The 22,145-nt window shown below is 42.4% G+C and overlaps 1 protein-coding gene across 3 annotated transcripts in view; it reads left to right on the forward strand.

Annotated features, from left to right (window-relative positions):
• Positions 1-13,649: 13,649 nt before the first annotated feature.
• The window catches only part of NRP1 (neuropilin 1), a 113,240-nt gene continuing 104,744 nt past the window's right edge, over positions 13,650-22,145 (forward strand). For all 3 annotated transcript variants that reach the window (XM_039570937.1, XM_039570942.1, XM_039570948.1), the window contains exons 1-3: positions 13,650-13,788; positions 13,962-14,413; positions 17,678-17,852. In XM_039570937.1, the coding sequence (XP_039426871.1) occupies positions 14,173-14,413; positions 17,678-17,852 (416 nt within the window). In that variant the 5' untranslated portion in view covers positions 13,650-13,788; positions 13,962-14,172. The remainder of the gene's footprint in view (positions 13,789-13,961; positions 14,414-17,677; positions 17,853-22,145) is intronic.

A 22,145-nucleotide genomic window follows, 5' to 3' on the forward strand; every position in this document is an offset into this window, starting at 1 on the left:
CTCCTCTATGTGATGCTGAGAGAGATAATAACACAGTTTGGGCTGTTGTGCTTTCAAGATGCAGGTGACACGCTGCTCTATGCCTCATTTTCATCAAACCCAGATGGTGCAGCATCTTTGCTTTGCCTGTGCCTGGCAGAGATTAATACTTAGATAAGGGCAAGCCGACAGAAGCTTCACTTGGACAAGATGGAGGAGGGGCTATTTTGTAAGGGAAAATAGCTGTGATCTTTTCCACTTCCCATTTGGGAGGATTTTGACCTGGAGTGTGTTTGGATTCCTATTTCCATTTGAAATCGCAGGTGGGTTTGAGGGCCCAAGACAGCTTTTCATATCGGCTTCAGTTAGACATCTATCACATTTCTTCTTGGCTTTGGACAGTGCCACCTCTAACCCATGCCTTTTTAAATTCTAGACTTAATTATTGTGATGTGCTCTATATGGGGCTACAGATGAGGACCAACTGGAAACAATAGTGCGTGCTGAAACCAGCTGCTTGCCTGGCTGGCAATGGGAGCCACTGAGCACATACTAGATAGCTTCTCTGGCAAAAGTTCTGTTTTCCTCCCCACCAAAGGAATGGTTCCCTCTCTATTGAAACTGGCTCCTACACTGAATTAGTGTTAAATGACCTGGGTCCTATCTTCTTGAAAAAACATCTCCTGCCAAGTGAAGTCTCAAAGCAATTTCTGACAGTATAATGTTAGAGCTCTAGATTTAAACAAATAGGAGGCAGTAGCAATGCTTTTAAAACAAACAGCTCTCAGCTTCAAAATTGGCTTCCCCGACTACTCCAACAGAGCCCAAATGTGTTAAGCTTGGCACAGTAAATGACCCTTCACTTTTCCCTAGCTTTGGATTATCACCACACTTATCACAAAGGACTCATTAGAGAATCCTGAAGTAATTGTGTCTGTATTCATGATCTTTTTAACAACATCATTAATACTGCACTGGAGTTATGGACTCCTCATGAAATTATACTAAACTGACACCAAGAGCTTGAACTTTGGATTCTTATTTTAAAGATTCCATCCGTGACCCATTGCCCCTCAAAATGTGTGGTTCAGATAAGCACTCTCAGGATTCAATATTTTTCTGACCTGCCTCTTGGGTCAGCGAAGTGGTTTGGAAAGCTCAAGAGAGTAGCCTTATTTATTACATTTCAACACTTATTTTTTCTAATTCTCACTAAAACCAGAACCAACAGAGAGAAATTCTTAGGACATTAAAAAACTCCTCTCAAATTCCAGAAGGCCTTTATGTTTAGTCTTAAGATAGGAAAAGCCTGTCACTTCTTATTGCAGCCAAATCATCCATTACAGGAGACACCTTAAGCAGAATACCCCTGTCAGAAGTTTTATTACTATGTATTTAATGCAGGATACTGAAACATTTTCTAATAGACAAATATTTTTATCTGTATCCACGTCAGATACTGCTATTCTCTATCAGCAGTGAAATTGCCAAAATGTTGTAAGATACTCAGGACTGAGCTATGACTTTATGAGAGTAACAGTGGCAGGATTTGTTTTTTATAATAATAGACTAAGAATCTAATTCCTTCCACCATTACTCCAGCTGACCAGTTCAGATGTTGTTATCTGAATACAATGTCTCTGTCTCACATACTCTGAGTAAATGGGATTTAGATGTAATTTATAACTCTTGGAAGGGAAAATATTTCATTACTTCCTATATAGACTACATATGCCAGTAATAATTTAAATTCCTAAAGATACGCAGGTGCTTGGATGGAAAAAGTAGACATTTCGATTCCTTAGTCTCTGCTTTGCTTAATTGGATTTTACTGAGCATTTTAAATCAGCTGAGACTTTTGATCAACAGCATATTCACCGTCACTTCCAAGAGCTTTCATAACACTACAGACCTGAATATCTATCTGACAGACATACTTTTGAATCTACTAACAGTTCCTTACTCAGATATTTTCATCAAAAATGTAAAACCTTATAAAAAATTCAAATGTTTTGGTTCAGTTGAGGCCCTCAGTTAGAATAATGTCATCTCATGTCTACATGGCATGGTGTTGTTTTTATTTGGGGGCTTTTAACGCTACAGTGATAGTGATTTCAAAGGTTCTAGCTCCTTTTTAAGAGATAACTGCACTATTCTTGATTTTGATCTGTCACCACCTTGACACAATATGATATTCCAGGTTTCTTGTTTTGAGTAAATGTATTTTTTTTATCTTTGCAGCTTGATAAAACAGAAGCCCATTTTGAACAATAAAGAATAAGTAATGTATTTCTATTTTTATATGTTTTCCTGGACATGATTGCAATTTATGAGAAAAACCACTAGAATTATGAATGCAAATGATTTCACAGTTACTGCAACAGATTTTGTTTATATATGTTAAACTACGCTGAGAAAGAGCCGGCTTTGATCTGGGAAACTCATTAATGTCTTTGCAAAACAGCAATCAGAACATGGTATACAGCAGTGATAGTGACTGTGGTTCACCAGGATGTGAGTCAAACAACGCCAGCTTTGAAATTCAGACACCCTCTTGTGTCAGTACACAGAGCTGGATCATAAGGAAAGTAGTAAGACTTTTTAAATTAAATTGTTTTAAGATTGTGTTTCTAGCTTGATAGAAATAATACTGTAATTTATTAAATCAATAGAATTATGTTTCCTACCAAGGCAAGGCAGAAGTTCCAGGGAGAACTGACATTGCCTATCCATATCCTGTGAAATCAAGGAGGGTGAGGGTGCAAGCTTGAGCATTCAGCCCTTGATGTCTGCTCTGCATTCTCTTTTGTAGTGGTTTGGACTATTCCCCTTACATCTCTTCAACATGAAGCTTGGGTTCATCCTGAGGTTAGCTTCCACCAAGGAGCAGCATGGATGAGGCCATACTGTGTTTAGCTGTCTCCATCTGTCACCATCCTCCAACATTAACCCAGAAGACCTCGTACTCTCACATGCAACCCAAAATATTCACACAACACTCCAGGGCATGTGTATACTCTCCACATCACACTTATTAAAATCCCACTCTTGAGGCTGTAAGGAGGTTTCCTCATTAGCAGCCTGGCCTGTGGACCCAGGCCTGACGACAAGTGCTGTTAACACCATGTCGACAGATGTCTGAGGAACACTGTGGAGCCAGGCTGGGCCTCACAGAGACAGCAACCCTCCTTTCAGCATGCAAAAAGAAAGCCCAGGAGGGGAGAGATAGCCAGATGCCCCAAAAGAATCATCAAGGTGTTGCACCTTCCACAGGCCATACTGGTAGCACCACATAAGTCCAAAAAACAGTAGTTACCCCAAGAGTATCCCCACAGCAATATAACTAAAAGACATTCCTTGCCTTCCCCTTACCCAGTTTCCTGATACCTATTCACACTTCAGTGTTTCACTCATTCACAGTGGGCCCAGGTGAGCTTAGAAGGATGTAGGTAGGCCTTACACAAATCATGGGGAATATCTGTGGGTCACCCAGCAAACAGGCACAAGATGGGCACTGTGCTGGACAGTCTTGAGACCTGGAAGAGGAAGCTGGGAGGTATGGCATGAGAAGGGCAATTCATCACTGACTTCAGTGTTTTCTCAGAACTCACTGTCACACACAGGGGCGTCTACAGTGTGGTGGAAACACATGCAGGCCCCTCTTACAGAAAATGTGAGATTCTCTCCTGGATGTGGTGGGGAGCAGATCAGCACAGCAATATGGGGTGGTGGCCCTCTGTCCCTCTCAAAGACACCCTCCTCCCACCAGCAGCGCATTTGAAGTAACAGACACTGGACCCACTCCCCCTTGCCAAAGAGCAAGATCTCACACTGTGGAATACTGAAATCCTTCCTAGACCTGTCAGCCAGAGCAGCTGAAAGCTTTGTGCACCCCAGTTTGGCTACACAGAAATCTGATCTATAACCTAGTAGATGAACAATAGGAACTCAGGAAGGGGAGGAATGATTAATTCTTTGCATGTCCTCATGCTCAAAACCCTCCTAAAAACCCAGCCTGGAGGATCTGCAGGGCCTGATCCTGAGGTATCAGCAGAGGGACTGCTCTCCACAGTGGGCAGCTGAGCAACAAGTGGCAGTATGTAGGGTCACCCTTCACTTTGATTGCTTCCTCTCCATACCCAAAACATGTTCAGCAAAAAAAGTAGCCCTTCATTTTGGTTAACTCTCACATTGATAGTATTTGCTGGATAGCACCAGTTTTTGCAAAGATGTAGTAATTGCCTGTGCAGCTACTAAAGCTGTGTCTATACTTGTTGACCAAATGGGTTAGAGTTTGTGCTCTGGCCCAACAACCAGACGGCAACTAACTCAGCCTCATTTATGCAGGACAGCTTAATCCAGACTTTCTATGGAGAGTGGTTCCTGACCCATGTTGACTCCCCTAGGTGCTGCCTGCATACACTAGCTCGCAGTGAATAAAACCACCCTGAAATCATAATGACAATTATCAGTAGTGCTCAGGTCCACACCACACCTCATCATTATATCATTTTAACTAAGGCCTGCTTAATTCACTGAAATATGAAGCTGTTTCAAGTTGATATAAGTAGGGATTGGAGTGACTGCAAGTTCCAGAGCATACTCTATCCTTGATTTATCCTTTAGACAAAGAAACTTTCTTTGGACTGGAAAATAGGTTAACAACTGAACAAAATTAACCTGATCTGTTTTAATACATTTGAAGTTAAGTTTGATGGAGACAATTTTCCATGGGGCATAGGCAAGCAGCAGAGTGTCAGAAATATTGACTTAGTTCAATGAGTGTTTCTTAGGTAAATCTTCTGATTAGTTGCCAAGGAATTGTTTCTTTTCAATGTTTGCAATACCTTACTTTTCAATGAGAGCCGACTGTGGCTGGCAGCATTCTCATTCTGAGGCAGTGGGTCAATAGGTTAATGTCTTGGCTAAAGACCCTGAGTGTGCTTCTCTTGGCAACGCGGAAGCGCGGGCCAGAACACAGCCACAGACCATAATAGTGAGCTTCACTGCCCAACACTCCCCTTCACCAAGGGAGGCATTACACTCAAATATCCCCAGCCTCTCTAAATACCTGTTGCTGTCTTTCTGCTGGGTTTTAGCATTTACATGCAGTCTTGTCACTGTGTCTGGGGATACTAAACTTTTAAGCTACTTTTTTTTTTTAAAGCAGTCAATGCAGAAAATCTTCTCATTTAATCTGCAAAAGTGTGGGCCTCTGGAAAAATGAGCTTCATCATGTGTGTGGTCTTCTTTAGCCATAAAAAAGGTTACATTTAAAAGCAGAAATTGTTTGTTACCACCGTCTCATCATGAACTTAATATTTTTTTTCTTCAGGTACCACATTTACATAATTAAGAACCATTTATACACTTTGGTTCTAAATTTTAATTCACCTTAAACTCTTCAAAATAAAGTGTCTATACTTTACTTGAATGGAGACTTGGAGAGATTCTGAATATATGGATGAATGCAAAATGTATTACATATTTACTGATTGCAACAGGATCATATATGTATGCCACAAAACATTCTTGTAAGACAAAAATCAAGGCAGCAAACAAAAAAGAAGCCCTTTCAATAAATCCAGTAAGTTCTGATCATTCTCAAAAATGTTAGTTCAATTAGATTCAGGAAGTGATACTGCACATGTCAAAAAATCAATTTCGTTAATTTTCTAATGTTTCATCCAGATACTGTATCACGAAGGTCTGGAAGCCCTTTTCTAATTGTGGGTAATTGGGTGAGAGAACATTTGAATTTATATTAACTTGTGAACTTTCTGCATGAAGAATGCAGAGCTCTCCAGCAACGTGTTCAGTGTCTTACTAAGGAGCTGAAAAAACCTCAGCTCCTATTCTGTGTTGTATGGAAGCTCAGGTTACTCACTCTTTTATAAGATTGCTCCATATCTTGCAGGATTAATTTGAAGTGGTGTTCTTGGCCATTGGTCACAGCATGTTGTTTTCTGCCTAGCTGAAATCATCTCCATTCCAGTCAATAAAACCCAAGCACTTTTTGGATTCACTTCATGCAATTGCCAAGCTGTTAAAGTGGGCTTTGACCTTTTTCTAGCCTATACATGGTACCTGGTTTTGTCTGTTTATTACTCATTAAGATCTTTGTGAAGGAAGAATTTGCCCCAAAGGAAGAGAAAATAATTGAAGGTTTTATGATATGCTATAGCATGATGAACAAGCCATGAAGGAAATCTCAAAAACAACATAACATATAAATGTCAGAGAGTTTGCATTCAAACACAAATCTCACCAGAATAAATCAAGGACTGTTACTAATGAGAGTCTGAAATAATCTTAAAGAACAAAGGTGTGTGTAAGACTTTAACTACAGGGATAAAAAAGGAGACTATATAATGATTATAAATTCTGCAATGATGACAAAGAAGCTTCAACATAGTAAAGCCAACAGAGCAGTTGAGAACAAAAAAAAGCAATGTCTCTGGATAGATTTAGAATAACATTGAATTTAATTTTTTTTTCACAGCAAACAAGATGTTCTCTGGCAAATGATATGAATCCTTTGTCAAGGCTGTCCAGATGGCCTTTGCGAATAAAATACTGCACACAGCAGTGACATACTTGTTGGACAGATAACTTACAGATTTGGAAACAGCCTGTTGGAGAGCTTCTTCATTAAACTAATAATGTTTCTGGTGATTTGGTTACAAGAAGCCAAAGGCCTGGTGACAATTTCACAAAAAGGAAAGTTTTAGCTGCTATGACAACCTGAACAACTGTGTTTCTCCTCATGACAACCTGTCTGAATTATATAAAGTCATGAACCCACAATGAAAAATAGATTCTAGAAAGGTCTGTAAGAAATGTTAAGCTATACCTGGGAGATGACAAAAAACCTAATATAATGATTCTGTTACCCTTTTCATGAAATAAGATTGAGAAGATTGTGAAGCATGTTGAAAACTGCTTTGGTTGTTGCTTAGATGCTTCTTTTACAAACTCTTTTCCCCAGCAAAGTAGGTAAAGCTCAAAACAGGAGTTCTTCAGTTGACATTATTGGCAACAAAGTAGTCTCAACACAGTTAAAAATAAGGTAGAAAAGATAGGATGAAGAAAAGAAGAAGAAAAAAGACAAAACAAATTTTCGAGAAAAGCAAGGCTTGAGTAAAAAAGACAAACACAACAAATTTCCGATAAATGTGAGGCCTTTTAAAATATATTTTCCTATCCCTTGTTCAGGCTCTCTTTTAATTTCTTTTTTCTAGTTCTATACCAAGGAGTTTGCCAATCCAATTTTCTAACACTGCCATTGGGTTTCTCTGACATCTCTCTACTGCCCCCTGTAAATTCAGTTTTAAAAAAATTTCCACAAGTATTCCATAACAAAAATGTCCTTCTGTTTTGATTGTGTCTTTCTGATAAAGTAACAAAACAAAATTCCATGCTGTGGTGGGGGTTTTTTTTAAAGCAATTTTATGAAACACAACACAGAGCAATATTCCTACAAACATAGCAATAAGGAGAAAATACTGAATCCAGCATTCTGGAAATGAACCCAGTAGATCAGACCTCTATGTTTCTTGCTTTCCACTTTCAAGCACTGATATGAAACAAATTTTACCCATGTAGAGCCTAAGAGCTTCTCCCCAGATCTCAGTCCAAATCCTTGCACTGCAAGAACAACAGCAGCAGACATATAAATTATATTTTATTTGTTTGAATAATACTCCTACCATTATATGTAATCACCTGAATAAAGATCTGTGTGCTAGGGGGTGCTTCCATCTCCTCCAATGAAGCTAACTGACTGAAGGTAATCCACTGCCTAAGAGTTAATCCCTCTGAATACGATTCCCTGAATTTCTAGTTAATCCACTATAGTCTACAAATGGGTTCTCCATTGCATGTATAACATCAAAGTATGCCAATGTAAATGTTCCCTAGTTAATAAATAACCCAAACAAACATTTAGCGGAAAAGCCATTTAACATCAGCCGTAATGAGTGACAAAGAAAATTATGATAGAGAACATCTCTTGAAGAAGATGAGAGAGGGCAGAGAAAGGGAATCTGATCTGTAATGAATGCAGTTCTACTGCTTGTTTACCATGACTGCTACACTGTAGCTAAAGGGGGTGCATGACAACCATGCAGTTGTTGCCGTGACAGCTTCCATTTCCCATTTAATAACATTGCACCCTTCCAAGTATTAGTCTAACCAATGTAGCACTTATAAAGTAGTGCATATAATTCTCAATAATATGATATTATCACCTGGGCCTTTACGGATGAACAGATTGTATGAGCAGGACACTAATTTTCCAGCTAAAAATAGAGCAGGACAAGAAATACAAAGATACATCCAACACTGTTTTTACCTACTTCTTAATGATTATAGACCTTCAGTCTGGCAAAACGTTACTTTGAAAGGAACTATTTTTGTTTTTTGCTGCCGTTATCTTAGTGTAAACACAGACACTGATATACCCATTATGCAAGCAAATGGAAACAACTGAAGCTGATAAAAACAAGTTTATAATCTAAGGGTCCATTATCATCATACAGGGCCCGCTTTTCTCCTTTGAAGTCAGTGGGACTTTGTCATTGCCACCAATGGAAATATAGTCAGATATTTAGTTCATATGGTGAATTTCCTATGCATTACTTCCTTAATCACAGAAACAGCTACTTCAGAACCCCTTGAGTTGATCAGGCATTATTTTTAAAAACACCACTGTAAATCATATGTTGTATATGTTGCCTACTTCCTATTTCAGATAAAAGCAGATTACTCTGAGAATATACAAATATTACTGAAGAAAGGAAAAAAAAAAAGGAAAAAAAGAGAGTGGGACAATTTGGAGGAACATGGTGACCATGCTTAGATTTTGGCAGCTATATCAATGCAAGCAATAGAGGAATTAGGCCATGGAGAGACCTGATGAGCTTGTTGTCAAATTGAAAATGGGAGTATAATGATATCTGAGATAATTTGCCTCTGACACAAATGGAAACACTGGACTTTTGATGATCAGATAATCAGCTAATAAAGCCTTGGGCAGTGTTAATTTTTTGGAGTGGAATGTGTTTAGACAGGATGATGGACATTGATAAGGCATTTATGACATGGCACAGTTGTGTTTCCAAAGAGTTTGGTAAGATATTTGTAAAGTCAATCTGACCCAAACAACGTAGTCAGTGTGGAGAGATGATGTAAAAACAAATGAATCTGATCTCTAACCAATGGAGTCTAGGATATGAGTGTATATTGCAACACGTGGCCATACATAAATTTAAATAGTATATAAATCTGATGGCACAGTTTATGAAAATAAATGTATTTGCACTGGTTCTTTGGAGAAAGGTAAGATGCACAGTAAAAGAAGAGGGATCATTTAGTTGTATGTGGCTCTGTGTGGAAAAGAGGTGTAACATGAGAGGACAGGGTAAAAAAGCATTGGGTGTGAGAGACTGAGTAGGAGGATAAAAGATGTAGGAGATAAAAGGGTTGAGAGAGGAGAGATATAGACAAGGTAAAATATATGTCTGATCTTACAGATACGGGTAAATAGCTTGGTTCAGTACAGTAAGCAACAGGAAGCCAAGTAGTGATTCATATGGCCAAAACAACAGAAGATGACACAGAAGCCTAGTTTTGGAGAGATTATTGGGGAAGATAAGTGGAAAGAAAAAAAGGAAAACATTAGAGAAAAGGATATAAATGAGCACCAGACTGTATATGAAGATATTAGTAGACACTAGTCATAAAGCAAATATACTTATATTCTGCACTAAATACTCATAGGAAGTCTCCATTTTCAGGCTTTTACTATTACGGATGAGTTTAATTTGTTGTGTTTCTTTTTCAAAATAATACCAAATAAAGGTGTCTCCAGCCATTGATTAATCATTTGCCAAACTTAGTTTTTAATTAAATGTGCTATGTGAGTACATAAAGGAGTAAACATCAAAGTTGCTCTGGTCTGCTATTGTTAAAATGGAAAAAATGTTTTTTTCCTTTGGAATTTTAAGTTTTATATTACATGATTTAGCCCACGGCAAATATTTTTTTATGGCTGAATTATAAACTTCTTGAGAAACAGGTTTATAACAGAAGCACAGACAATCTTCAAAAAAGCATTATAAACACCAAGTCAAATTATGAAGCAAAGATGGGCCTGAACCCAAACCCCAAAGCTAGCCACTCCATTAACTTTTACATACACTAGATTCAGATTCAGTCTTTGTAACACTAACTCATCCTTGCCATAAAATCCCATTACTGATGTGAAAATGGAGAGCTGAACAAATGTGTAAGCAGTTGCAGGATCAGGACCTAAAATACCGTGACTAAAATGTGAGAAGTGGATTATAAAAAGAGGTTTCTGAATGTTTCATTTGATGCCAGTTTATATTCAAGATTATTAAAGATTAAATATTTTCAGGTAAATACATGTAAACCAAGGATTGAATGTCTTCACTCATCATTTCAGGGCAATTCATACATAGAAGAAACCTGTGCTTTTATCCATGAACTAGAGAGAAACAGATGGGTGGAAAAATTAGACTAGTGCCATTCATGTTGTGATAGGAAAGGATATTAATGTACCATACTCTGCTATATTTGCTAGGCCTTGAGATTTCAAAGGGAAAAAAATAAAAATAAATAAAGTCCCATTGTGGAATCCAAAATACCCACACAGTGCCAAGGAGGGGCAGAAATCCTCTTGCATGGGCCATGTTAACCCCAATAGAGGCCATTCCTGTTCAGCTGTCTTTGCAGCCCGTTGCACATCTCTCTCTGCAAGAAGAGGAAGCACTGATATTTGAGACATAAACATGTTGAAATAAACCTTGGTACATGGATTAGGGATTACAGGGTAGGCTCAGGTGATAAAAGCAACCTTCATCATTATCTTACAATTTATCACATTGTACCATCTTCCCTAAAGTACTTGTTATGTCTGCATTTAAGTGTTTAAATTTTCTTTCAGAGAAAGGAATTTCTTTAAAATACACTAGCTACTAACAAAATGTATCACCATCTGCAAAAAGCAACTTGTTAACCAGACAGGAAAAAAATGGATGAAACACAATGGCTGGGTGGTGTGTTGGTTGGTTGGTTGGTTTGTTGGTTTGAAGCATCTTTTCAGTGTACAGCTGGGAATGATTATATCCCTTCTGCAGATTCCTAGAAATCACCTGACAGACAATGCTAATCCCAAAGCAAGAGAGCCATCACTGTCATGAACTAAGTGTATTTTTTGATGTACGTGCTTTCTGGGTATCTGTCACTTAGGGAATTACTCTTGGTTTCTGAAACAGGTTTTAAAACTAACGTATGTGTATATTTCTGCAAACCCTTAGTAAGCAACCATCGGCAGGTAATTTCTGTCTTCAAAAATAGATTTACTTTATTTTAAAAGCTATATTGTTGCTCAAACAGACAAACTATGATCAGGTCAGAACCCATTTAACTCAAGGACTGTCCAGCAGCATAAGAGTTTTAATAATCAGAAAGCACTGTAAACTCTCCCCTTCCCCCGTGTTCTGGGAATGTCTCTAAAAGAAAAAAATAAAGGGGGCTTAATGTGCTACCCATAAAATATACATCCCAATCAATCAAGAAAATGCATAAGTATTGCAAATGATGATCCAGAGACTGCCTAAAGACAGGGAAATGAGACTGAACCCAATAACTCAATCTGACTAGTTCCAGCCTGCCTGGTTTCTAGCCTGCCTGCAGACACAGGGCAGGAGCAGGGGCACGGGCAGAGGCAGAAGCTGACAAAGGAAAGAATGAAGTGTACAGAGGGTATAACAGGATCAAACTGCAGTTTAGTGCACAGTATTAGAGAACTGCAATCACGGAAGAGAAGGGGAATGTCTGGAAAAAACTCAGAAAGTAGTGGTGAGAGAGTGCAGTATGAAACCAGCAGACAGATTTCCTATGGACTTCATCTCCAGACTTCAGCCAACCTTAAATTCAGGGCTTCAAAAGGGCAGCAAGGGAGAGTCCGAGTGCAAGTCTCAGACTCAGTGCTAGAGACAAAGGGATGGAGAAGACTGGATTTGTATATGGTTTCTGTAGTTTCTATGATTGTAGTTAATCTGTGTGGCTGTAGACTTACAACTATGTTTGAAAACTATTTCAAACATGGTTACATCTTCAGAGCGGACAGGGATTTACTTTCGTGGCTACACTTGGAGGATGACCCTATCCTCAGCAAAGCCCAGCTCTTTTCCCACTGCATCCTTCAGAAAGACTCCTTATGGAGTAGGTCTTCTATCAGGCCTTTTCCCTGATGAAGCGTTAACAGAGTTTGCCTTGACTGTGCACCAGCAACAAATTATTTCCAAATGGCTCTGGGAGATGAGAGTGGCTGACATCCACCACTGGCCGCAGGTCATTTTCCTGGCACAGACCAATCTTTGGGGATTATTTAACAGTGTTTCAGCTTTCAGCCTTGGAGCTCTTCTTCTAACCCCTACCCCAGGGACTGGATTGCCTTCACATAGAGGGACTGCAAAATACTCCCCATTAAAGAAGCAGTCGGGTTCAGCTAGGTGATCACTCCCCAGGTGCAGGGACAGCCTGTAAGGCAAGGCAATAGGGCAAGGAGGAGACAGGGCCCATAGCTGGTGAGCACCAGACCGTGCAGCCAAAGCAGCAGGATTCAGAGCCCAATATGTCCCTGCTTTGTTTCAGTCCTCTGGTGCCAGTAGTAGCGGTGGGGAGAATGCTCAGGAGTAGACACACACTCCCCAGTGGGGATTTCATGCTGCATAGCCTCCTTCAGCAGCACAGCCGGCCCTGGGGAACCCCAGCAGCTCCTCAGCCCCTCAAGAGGCTTCATGAGAGACAGACAGACTGAGGGGGTCAAAGCTGCAACAGAAGCTAAGAGAAACGGGAATGACAGCAAGAGTGGGTGAGAAGGGAGATGGGAAGAGGGTCGGAAGGGAGGGGATGCAGGGAGGCCTTCCCCCGAGATGCAGGTATGCAAAGGGGACGAGAGGGCAGTGGCCAGATGAGCCTGACACCTGGGGATACTCTGATGGGGGGTCGTCGCAGCTCACCCCATATCAGCACAGCCAGCCTCCCCCAGGACCAGAGGGGACGGTGGTGTCCCACTGGGGAACGGCAGGGACTCCGAGGGACGCACGTAGGGACTGACGCACTCTCGCACGAAACATAAAGAGAGTCTTGGGAGGGGGGAAAGGTGGCGGAGGAGGAAAAGGTGGCAGAGGGGGGACGGAGCAGAGTTCCCGCGGGGCACCCGAGCCGAGCGAGCCGGGAGGTGGGCAGGGATGCGTGTGTGTGTGCGTGTCTGCGTGGGGGGCCGGGGCGACGGGGGCGACCGGGCAGGGCATGGCAGGACACGGCAGGGCAGGGCAGGACACGGCAGGGCAGGGCAGGGCAGGGCTGCGCGGGGCCGCGCAGGAGCCCACGGGGCGGCGGGCGCAGGTGGTGCCGCCGCCTGCATCAGCTCTACCTGCAGTGGCGGGGGCCGCCGCCTCTCGCCCCCCTCTGCCCCTCGCGAGTCCCCGCCTCGGCTGACTGCCAGAGCTGGGGCTTGCCGTGTTTGTTTGTCCGTTCTTCCGCGCTGACGATGTCTTGGGGGGCTGAAGAGGAGGAGGAGAAGAAGGAGGAGGGCGGGGAGGGGGAGGGGACTGGGGCTTGGGAGACGGCGGTTCCTCGGCCTCTCTTATTGCCGCTGAGTTGCGCTCCTCTTCCTCAGGCTGCGAGCAGGAGCCGCCTGGGCGCTTCCCGCTTCCCCGGCCGGCCGGGAGTCCCTGCGGCGGCAGCGCGCTCGCTCGCCTCCCGCCGGGGCAGGTGAGTGCGGGGCACCGCCGGGCACCGCCGCCCCGGGGCTCCAGGGCTCCGGCCCCGCGGGAGCCGCGGCCGCTGGAGAGCGGGGCAGGCGGGCGGGACGCAGTTTGCTAAACTCCGGCGCCCGGCTGGTCCCCGCTCACGGCCGCTTTCCCTTCCTTATCTCCCCTCCGCAGAGCAACCCGCCCAGCAGAGCGCTCCCGAGGTGCCGGCAGCCGCCAGGATTTTTTGTCTGTCTTGTTTGTGTGTTTGTTGGGTTTTGGTTTTGTTTTTTGTTTTTTTTTCCCCTCGTTTTCATTTGGCTTTCTAGTCTCGCTGAGAATGGCAGGGGCAGCGGCGCCTGGAGAAGGAACAAGTGTGGGGAAAGGGAGAGGGAGCCGGAGCTAAATGACAGGATGCGGGCGGCTTGAGGCACAGAGAGAAGCCAGCCTCCTTCTGCCCTCGGGACTGCCCCTGCGGACCGTGCTTTCTGCTCCTCGCTCCGGCTGGAGATTTAAGGAAGAGTTGTCCGTGGAGGGCATTTTTATTTTTTTCCTCCTTTCGCTGCTGTCGGAAGGGAAAATGGATTGGGGACTTCTCCTGCACTGTGCAGCCCTCACCTTCACCCTCGCCAGGGCTCTGCGGAGCGGTGAGTGACACGGGGGACGTCGGGTCTCGGCTAGGGCAGCTGCGGGGCCGGGTTCCGGGGCTGCGGGCACGGGAGGCGGGCGGTGGGGCCCGGCGGGCCGTGGGACCGGCACCGATATAAAGCCGGCTGGGGGGAACTTTCTGGCGGAGGAGGGATGTGGCGCAGTCCCCGCCTGAGGACCGCCCGCCCTGACATTGCCTTCCGACTTTATTTTCTGCTCTTTCGGGTTATTGTATAAAGCAGGCTGCTCATTCTCACTTGATCAGGACAGCCAATTATCTTAATAATGTCCCGTCCCATAGGCAATTAAATGTCCCTCCTCCGATGTCTGAAAGATAATGAACACTTTAAAGGGAAGGCTCTCTTCCCCGCCCGCCCTTTCTCTTTCCCAAAGCGTAAAATTTTGGTCATGCCTCCTACTAGCTGTGTGTGTACCTGCGAATAGTCTTCACACAGAGAACTGTCTAGAGTACCCGTTTCCCAAGTCTGCAGTTTACGTGCAACTTACACTGTGCCAAGAGGGGAGCTGAGCTTCCCTGTGAAGGCTCAAGACTCCCTTCCAAGAGGAGAAATCCCATAAGAAAGGAGTGGTGTGGCTAGTTTACTGTCAGGCAGACCTTGAAAACACAACTAATTAAAAGCAGCGTGCTCCTCCTTCCCCGAACAATGCCAGGGCACTGTGAATATTGCAGTGAGCATGATGCATTTTTAAAAGATGGTCTAATTGTGGGACTGCTTGACATTTAGCTCTTGCACATGAAACAGCTCATGTGAGTCTTCCTTTCCTGACAAATCCTGAGCAATTATTATTAACTAATTATCAAATATTTACTTTTGCCTGACTGGGTTTTCAATCAAAGTAATTAAAAGAGGAGAGCACACTCCACTTACACTGGTATATTGTTTTAATAAGGGACCGCAACTGGAGTGTCAAGCAAGAGTATTAAAATCGCGTGTTTTATGATGGAAGTTAATCTCTTTCCCAATATGTTTTGAGGAGGCTGCTTAGTTTAATCAGGATGAGCTTCCTCCTCCAATGCTGTGGCACAGGAGCAAAGGTGCTAGAGAGGTGCACCAAGCCTGGTGTGGAGATGCTCTGAGAGATGCACTTTGCTCATCCCCCTAGCCCAGCTCAGGGTGTGGGCAGCTGCCTCCCACACAGACCCATAGTGCCACCGTGTACCTCTGAGGAACAGAATGGGGCCACCCCCAAGCTCTTGTTGATCTTTTCTCCCTGTTAAAAGAAGGGGAGAAGAGCGAGTTGCTGGGCAGAAGCCTCCTCCTCCAGTGTTTAATGTGGTGGTCCTGCTGGAGTCACCAAGGCCGTTAACCTCCTCTATAACCTACCAGACCTACTAATGCCACCTTCACCTACACGCAGTATTAGTGTCCACTAAATTAATTCATTAACCTTATTTGGAACTAATGGTCCAAAGTCATTAGAAACTGCTCTTCTTAATCAAGTGTGAGAGAGATTGCACAGAGCCAAGGAGTCTAGCAGACCGCATTATCTTATTACACTGTCATTTTCCCAGAAGTCGCAGATTAAGGAGCGCTGGTGGTAGTGAGTCCACCTCAACGTCCTCTGAAGTGACTCTGTCAAGTGACTAGAAGCAGCACTGCTTTATTTCAGGCATTTAACAGATGCCAGACTCTGCCATGTTGTTTGCAGGGCTGGAGTGGGCTTAATGAGACAAGATCACTTTCTGAGTATGCTTACACAGAGAGGAAAAGGCAAGATTCCCTGAGAGCCCCAGACAGCGGATTAGCAAGATCACCAGTGACAGCTTTTGAGCTTTGAGCAGCAATGCCTTTTGTTCTGGTCAGAGGAAAACAGCCTGTTTTGTAAAGGCACAGCGGAAATATAATAAGATAGCCTTTCCCAGCTATGTGCTTAGCAGTATCTGGATTTTGACCATACATCTGAGTACCTATCGACCCCTTCCCTCCTAATTTATGGCAAATAATTTCTATAAAGAGTGTTGCTTTATGCATTTTTGATGTGCGCTTCCTCATTCATTTCCATTTGACCTGTTTTTCCTACAATAAAATCCTGTATATTTATAAATTCATGCTGTGAGCAAGGATTGCCATTTTGCTTTCACAGGGAATGTATTAGATAGAGCACTGCAGCCTGTATATACCATCATTGAGATGTAGTGATATATAGTCTTGCTTTAGAGGGGACATTCTTCCTGTCCATAGTTTACTGTCATGTTTTATTGCTCAAAATTAAACAACCAATGCGTGGAGAAAGTTTTTTCCTCCCTGAAGGCCCACAGAAGGGAATCCATAGTAGTCAAAAAAGTGATAACACTGCACTGGACAGTGAAGTGAGTGGCCGTGTAGTTTGGACTTTTTGTCCCTTTTTACTTTTCCTATAAACCTTAAAACGCAACCCTGACAATGCTGACCAAAGGAGCAAGATGCAGCCTTTCCACATTTCACAGTCACACTTTGTGATTCTAGAAACTTTTGCAACTATTTTGCTGCTAGAAATAAATCTTTGTTGTTGTTCAGGGGAGGAAGGAATGAAGGGAAGAGGAAGGGATGTTGTTCTGCTCCATTACTTTGATGCAGTCTCCAAGCATGAACAAACTTCCTTGAAAGAGTAAATAGTGGATGATTTCTGCTTCACTAGAGCTATTTTGTTCTCTGCTACCCTGAGTTTGAGGAGCACAGATAGTTTCAACCTGCCTAGATTTATGGACTGATAAAACAAAGGGAGGGTCTCCTGCGAATGAGCTTGGATCCACCAAGATAATCCCAGTGGTTGGTGACACAGACCAGGCTTATCCCATAGCTGGGCAGGGTGTCAAAAGGCATTCCTTAACATCTCCTCCCAGCTTTTCTTAAAACTTCATACTTAAGAAGATTATAGTTTTTGGAGTTTATTGTGTCGCAGGTACCCTTCTTAGCCGACATTAACGCTGTTATGAAGGTGCAAGGTTTTAACACTGTAAGGGGCACTGTTGGAGCGGAGGGCTTTTAAAAAGGGGGAGGCTTAGGAATGGGGTGCTTCTGCTACCTGCTGCCTGTCCAGCCACCGGATTTAAAGATGGGGATGGAGAGGGAGTCCTCTTCCCTTCGGTAGAAAGTAGCAGAGATGTCTTTAAAAGCAGAAGTATGCAGCATAAGTTTGCCTGAAGAAGGCTGCGGTCTCGCAGCATTCCCACGGCAGTCGGCGGGGTCCGCTGCTGCGGGCTGCGCCCGGATGCTTGCCGGGGGCACTGAGACCTGCCCATGTGCTTGCTTCCCCCGCAGATAAGTGTGGAGACACGATCAAAATTTTAAGCCCCGGGTACCTCACGTCTCCCGGCTACCCGCAGTCCTACCACCCCAGCCAGAAGTGCGAGTGGCTGATCCAGGCGCCGGAGCCCTACCAGCGCATCATGATCAACTTCAACCCGCACTTCGACCTGGAGGACCGCGACTGCAAGTGAGTGAGTCCGGCGCTGCGGAGCGCCACGGCGACACCTGCCGGCCACCGCGGGCGCTCGGCGGGGCTCGCCCGGGCCGGGGGCGAGCGGGGAGGGAGGCGGGGGTGTGCGGGTTAAAAATATCTTTACGGCTTTCTGAGGTTTGTGAGCTGCGTCCGCCCGGTGCGCTGCGAGCGGGTGGCGGTGGTGATGCGCGGAGTGCGGGTGCGGTTGTGGTGAGGCACCGTTTGTTGGCCCGCTTGCTTCTTTAAGTCTCTTGTTTGAGTTTGAGAAAGGAGTTCCTTTTCCGCTTATACCCCCACGACTACAAACAGCCCATGGAAGAGACAGGCCATTTATAAATTGCCAAATCTTCTTAACGCAGAGTTAGTCTGGCATTTACTGTCACCCTTCAAGGGGCAGTGGAGTGGAGGACTGATAGTCATATTTCCTTCTTTCTCCCTTTGCTGCTGATTTATAGCCAGTAGCTTTTCTTTCCCCTCCTCCTGCTCTCCTGTAGTGCTGTGAGAGGAGGAAGGAGGGAGCTGAGGCTCCCTTTGTCCCCTGTCCTCGCATTCCCTTTGACCGCCCGTTCCAGAAGTGAGAAGGGGAATCAGAACCTCCCAGAAGCTGTTCTCCACTTTTCCCCAAATCTGTAAATCTCACAGCTTGCACAAGGCAACACGTGGAAGATCATTCCCCTCTTCAACATGCACTCTGAATTCAGCCTGCTTGTTTCACGAAGAAAATATTTTCATTATTCATTATTTAAGTATTTCTGGAGTATCATAGTTATTGAAATATTTCTTTTGTATCATAATTTTTTATCCCCTTCTGATAACTGCAAGAGAGTTGCTGTTCATTAATGTTACCAGTCAAGATTTTCTCTGCATGTCGGAAAGATTAAACTCAATAGCTGGTGGTGTTTGGTATTTCATGGGAGTATACAGGATTTGGTGCCATAAAATGATGCTCAGTTTATCAGAAGTCATTGTGATAGCCCATGAGATTAGAGTGTTGGACTTAGGGAAGGAGAGCCTGTACTCAAGCACTTAATTTTTGCCATTCACATCTTTGTCCTATTATTTAATAAATTGATTACTTAGACCACAATTATTGTTTTCTCTTGAAATGAAGTTTTTTAATGATGCACTGTGGTGCTTAGTTGCCTTTTTGTGGTATTTTATAAGCACTTATAGATCAGCATTTCAGTGCCATAGTTGAGTGATAATGCAGAAAAACCCTGTGCTCATAAAACTAAACTGACTCTTTGCGAAAATGAGTTTTTACTGTGGTGTTGGAACTGCAGCTCGTATTCACACCATATGTTCACACACTGACTTCCCATTCTTTAATTTTTAATGTCTTGTACTCAGGCAATGAGTCACTTCCCTGTGTCTTCTTAATACAGGTTTTGCTTTCATTCTGTGGAATGCTGCTAATGCTTTAAAATATTTGTCACTCTTTGTCTCTTAGATGGAAATTAGGAAATTAAATCAAACATATTTCAGTGTCAAATCTTCTTCCTCCCTTGCTAGAATGCATGTTTTTCCAACTCTGTAAAACCAACATGGTCTTTGGCAGCAGTAAAATGGTGTACAGCATACAATTATTTGAAGAACAAGTAATCTTTGTGGCACAGTGTTGTGTTAAACAGTGCTAGACTGAGCTGAACTGGGTCCAGGGAAAGGATTGACTCCCTCCCTGTGCTGCTTCCTTCTCAGTGTTCATTGTCCACTCTCCCCACTGCATTATTTCTTCCCCTGAAACGGAGCCCAAAGCAGTAATGAGATGGTAGTGGGTGGAAGGAAGTCTCTCAACAGGGTTGTTTGCATTGTCTTTGCAGTGTGTGGTGGTGATGACTTTACCATTATTTGTCTGTGCTGAAATGCTAATTTTCTAGGCTTTGCTAAATTACTCAGCTGCTACTTCATTTATACTGAAAATTGCTCTTTTTAACTTGAGAGGGATTGTATTAGTGGAAAAAAAACCACAAAAAAAACTAAGGACCAGAACAACAGAAAAATTATTTCAGCAACAGGAATTTGTCAACAATCTCCGTTGTCTGAAATTTCAGCATCTGCTTGCAAAATTCACATTCCTTGTACTGAATATTAAATACAACAGGCGATTAATGCAATAAACCTATCACAAGATTATTTTGTTTTCCAGCTAAGTATATTTTGTTTTTCTAATATGCTTAGTGTATTAGAAACTCAGTCTGCAATCTAGAAATGTGTAATTTAGGTTACACTCTAGTTTATTGAAAGGTTTAGCACTGGAAATTAATAACCACTTAAATATGAAATGCAGATAGAAAATGAGAGATAAGGGAATTCATGTCTGGGAACAAAAAATGTCCCATACAATTAGAGTAGACTAGAGAAGATTAGCTTGCTGGCCTAGCTCCCAAAATCCTCTTTATAATGCTGTTCATTGCATCTTGGACCTTAGTTAGCATTGAAAACAACTTTAATAACAAGGACCCCTGAGCCCAGGAAGGGAAACACTGTGGCTTTGGAAAGGTTACCTTCTTGTTTCATAGTGCCAACAAGAAAATCGAGAGGCTTTACCTAACTTTAAAAAATATTGCTCTATATAGAGGTCTAGACGTATTGAAATGTAAAACTGGTGAAAGGTTGATTCTCAGAGGAGAATCAAAAGCAGCACATTTAAGCATTAGCTGTTACTGAAGTTGTTCCCAGTTAGTCTCTTTGTATGTTAGGGTTTGGAATTAATTTAAGAATATGCCCTTGATTTACCTACTTATTATGCTGTGCTTTAATGAATAAGTATTTCTCAAATGACTGATAATAAAATTCATATATGTATATTTTTCTGACAATCAGGACCATTTGAGTTGTTCTAAATTTCAAGTAAACATGGTGAAAATTCCTTTTTCTCTGGAGGCATTCTGAAGGACTCAGCTTCTACAGTTTTGGAGAATAAAGATACACAAATAATTAAAAATATGTTCACACAAGCTAGGTTCATCTAATAAAAAGTCTTCTAGACGGAACTACTGTACCAGCATTATGGAAATACTGGGTTTCGACAAGAAGTGTACAAACATGTCGACCACAGATTGTTATCAAGGACATATATAATGAAAAAATACATAGTCTCTTTTAACATTTAACTTTAATGAGTGTTATGCCTCCTCTTCAGGAAGCCAAGAAACAGAAATTATGGTTGTGCTTTAAGAGAAAAGTAGTTTTTGTTTGCCGTTTTGCCTTTTCTCAAGCAAGTCCCAATAATAAGCATGCATTTTTGGAGTCAGGAGCATGGTTAAAATGAATAGAAGAGACAAAACATATGGCCACATATTAGTTAAAATGCTCCAGTGTTTGTTGCATGTGGTAAATGCTTTTCAGCACTTAGTGCAAGCTGTACAAGTCTCGTGTTGCTGAAGTATCCTACTGTGTAAATGTAGCCATCTTGAATCTAGTAAAACTTTATACCTAGATAATAAACAAGAATGTCACTGATACAGTACTTTGAATTTATGGAACTTTTCCGGTTTCCCAGCAATGTACACTATCAGCATGATAATTTATAATGGTTTGTGACAAATGTTGCTGAGCAAAGAGGTGTGTGGTTACATTCAGATCAGATGTCATTATCTAGGGAGCAATAAAAATTTCACAGACACTAGGTTAAAAACATTAAGAAAATGAATGTGAAGCTTCAGAAGAAAAGGGCTTAAGAAAGGTGGAGGGTTGGCTAGAGAAAGCCCAATAGTGGTTTCCTTACTGACAAATTATTAACTTTGTTGTCAGACTTGACTGTATTGTTTTACAAGGTTTTCATAGATATGCCACACAGCACTATTGTTTTAATGGCTATCATTTATAGATGTAGAAAATAAGTATCATCCTTGCTTAACACTTGTGGATTATGTACGACAATGCTGTCAAATCACTCAGAATGGAAAAATTGCCCATTTTGGAAACATTCAAGTTACAGGAGAGATGTCACAGATAATTACTCTTCATATTGCATTTACTAGGGATTAGTTACATGGATGAGAGTAGAGCTTTATAGAAATTGTGGTCAGCTATAGAATACAGAGCAAAACATATCTATGGTTGTTTATATAGAAGAAAATGGCTCCTCCAGGTCCTTGAGTAAGGAAGAAAGCAAAGGTATTCAGACCTACAGAGTGAATGTATAGCTTCACATAACTCCCATAGACCTTAATGATGTTAGAAATTCATCCATACATTTTATTTCTAAATAATGTCAATGGATTTATGCTACAAATCTGTAGGTATAACAAACTCAGGCTGGTAAAATAAACAGGAGCAAGTGAA

The sequence above is a fragment of the Corvus cornix genome, chromosome 2 (assembly GCF_000738735.6).
Source record: "Corvus cornix cornix isolate S_Up_H32 chromosome 2, ASM73873v5, whole genome shotgun sequence".
In the NCBI taxonomy this organism is placed as follows: Eukaryota; Metazoa; Chordata; class Aves; order Passeriformes; family Corvidae; genus Corvus; species Corvus cornix.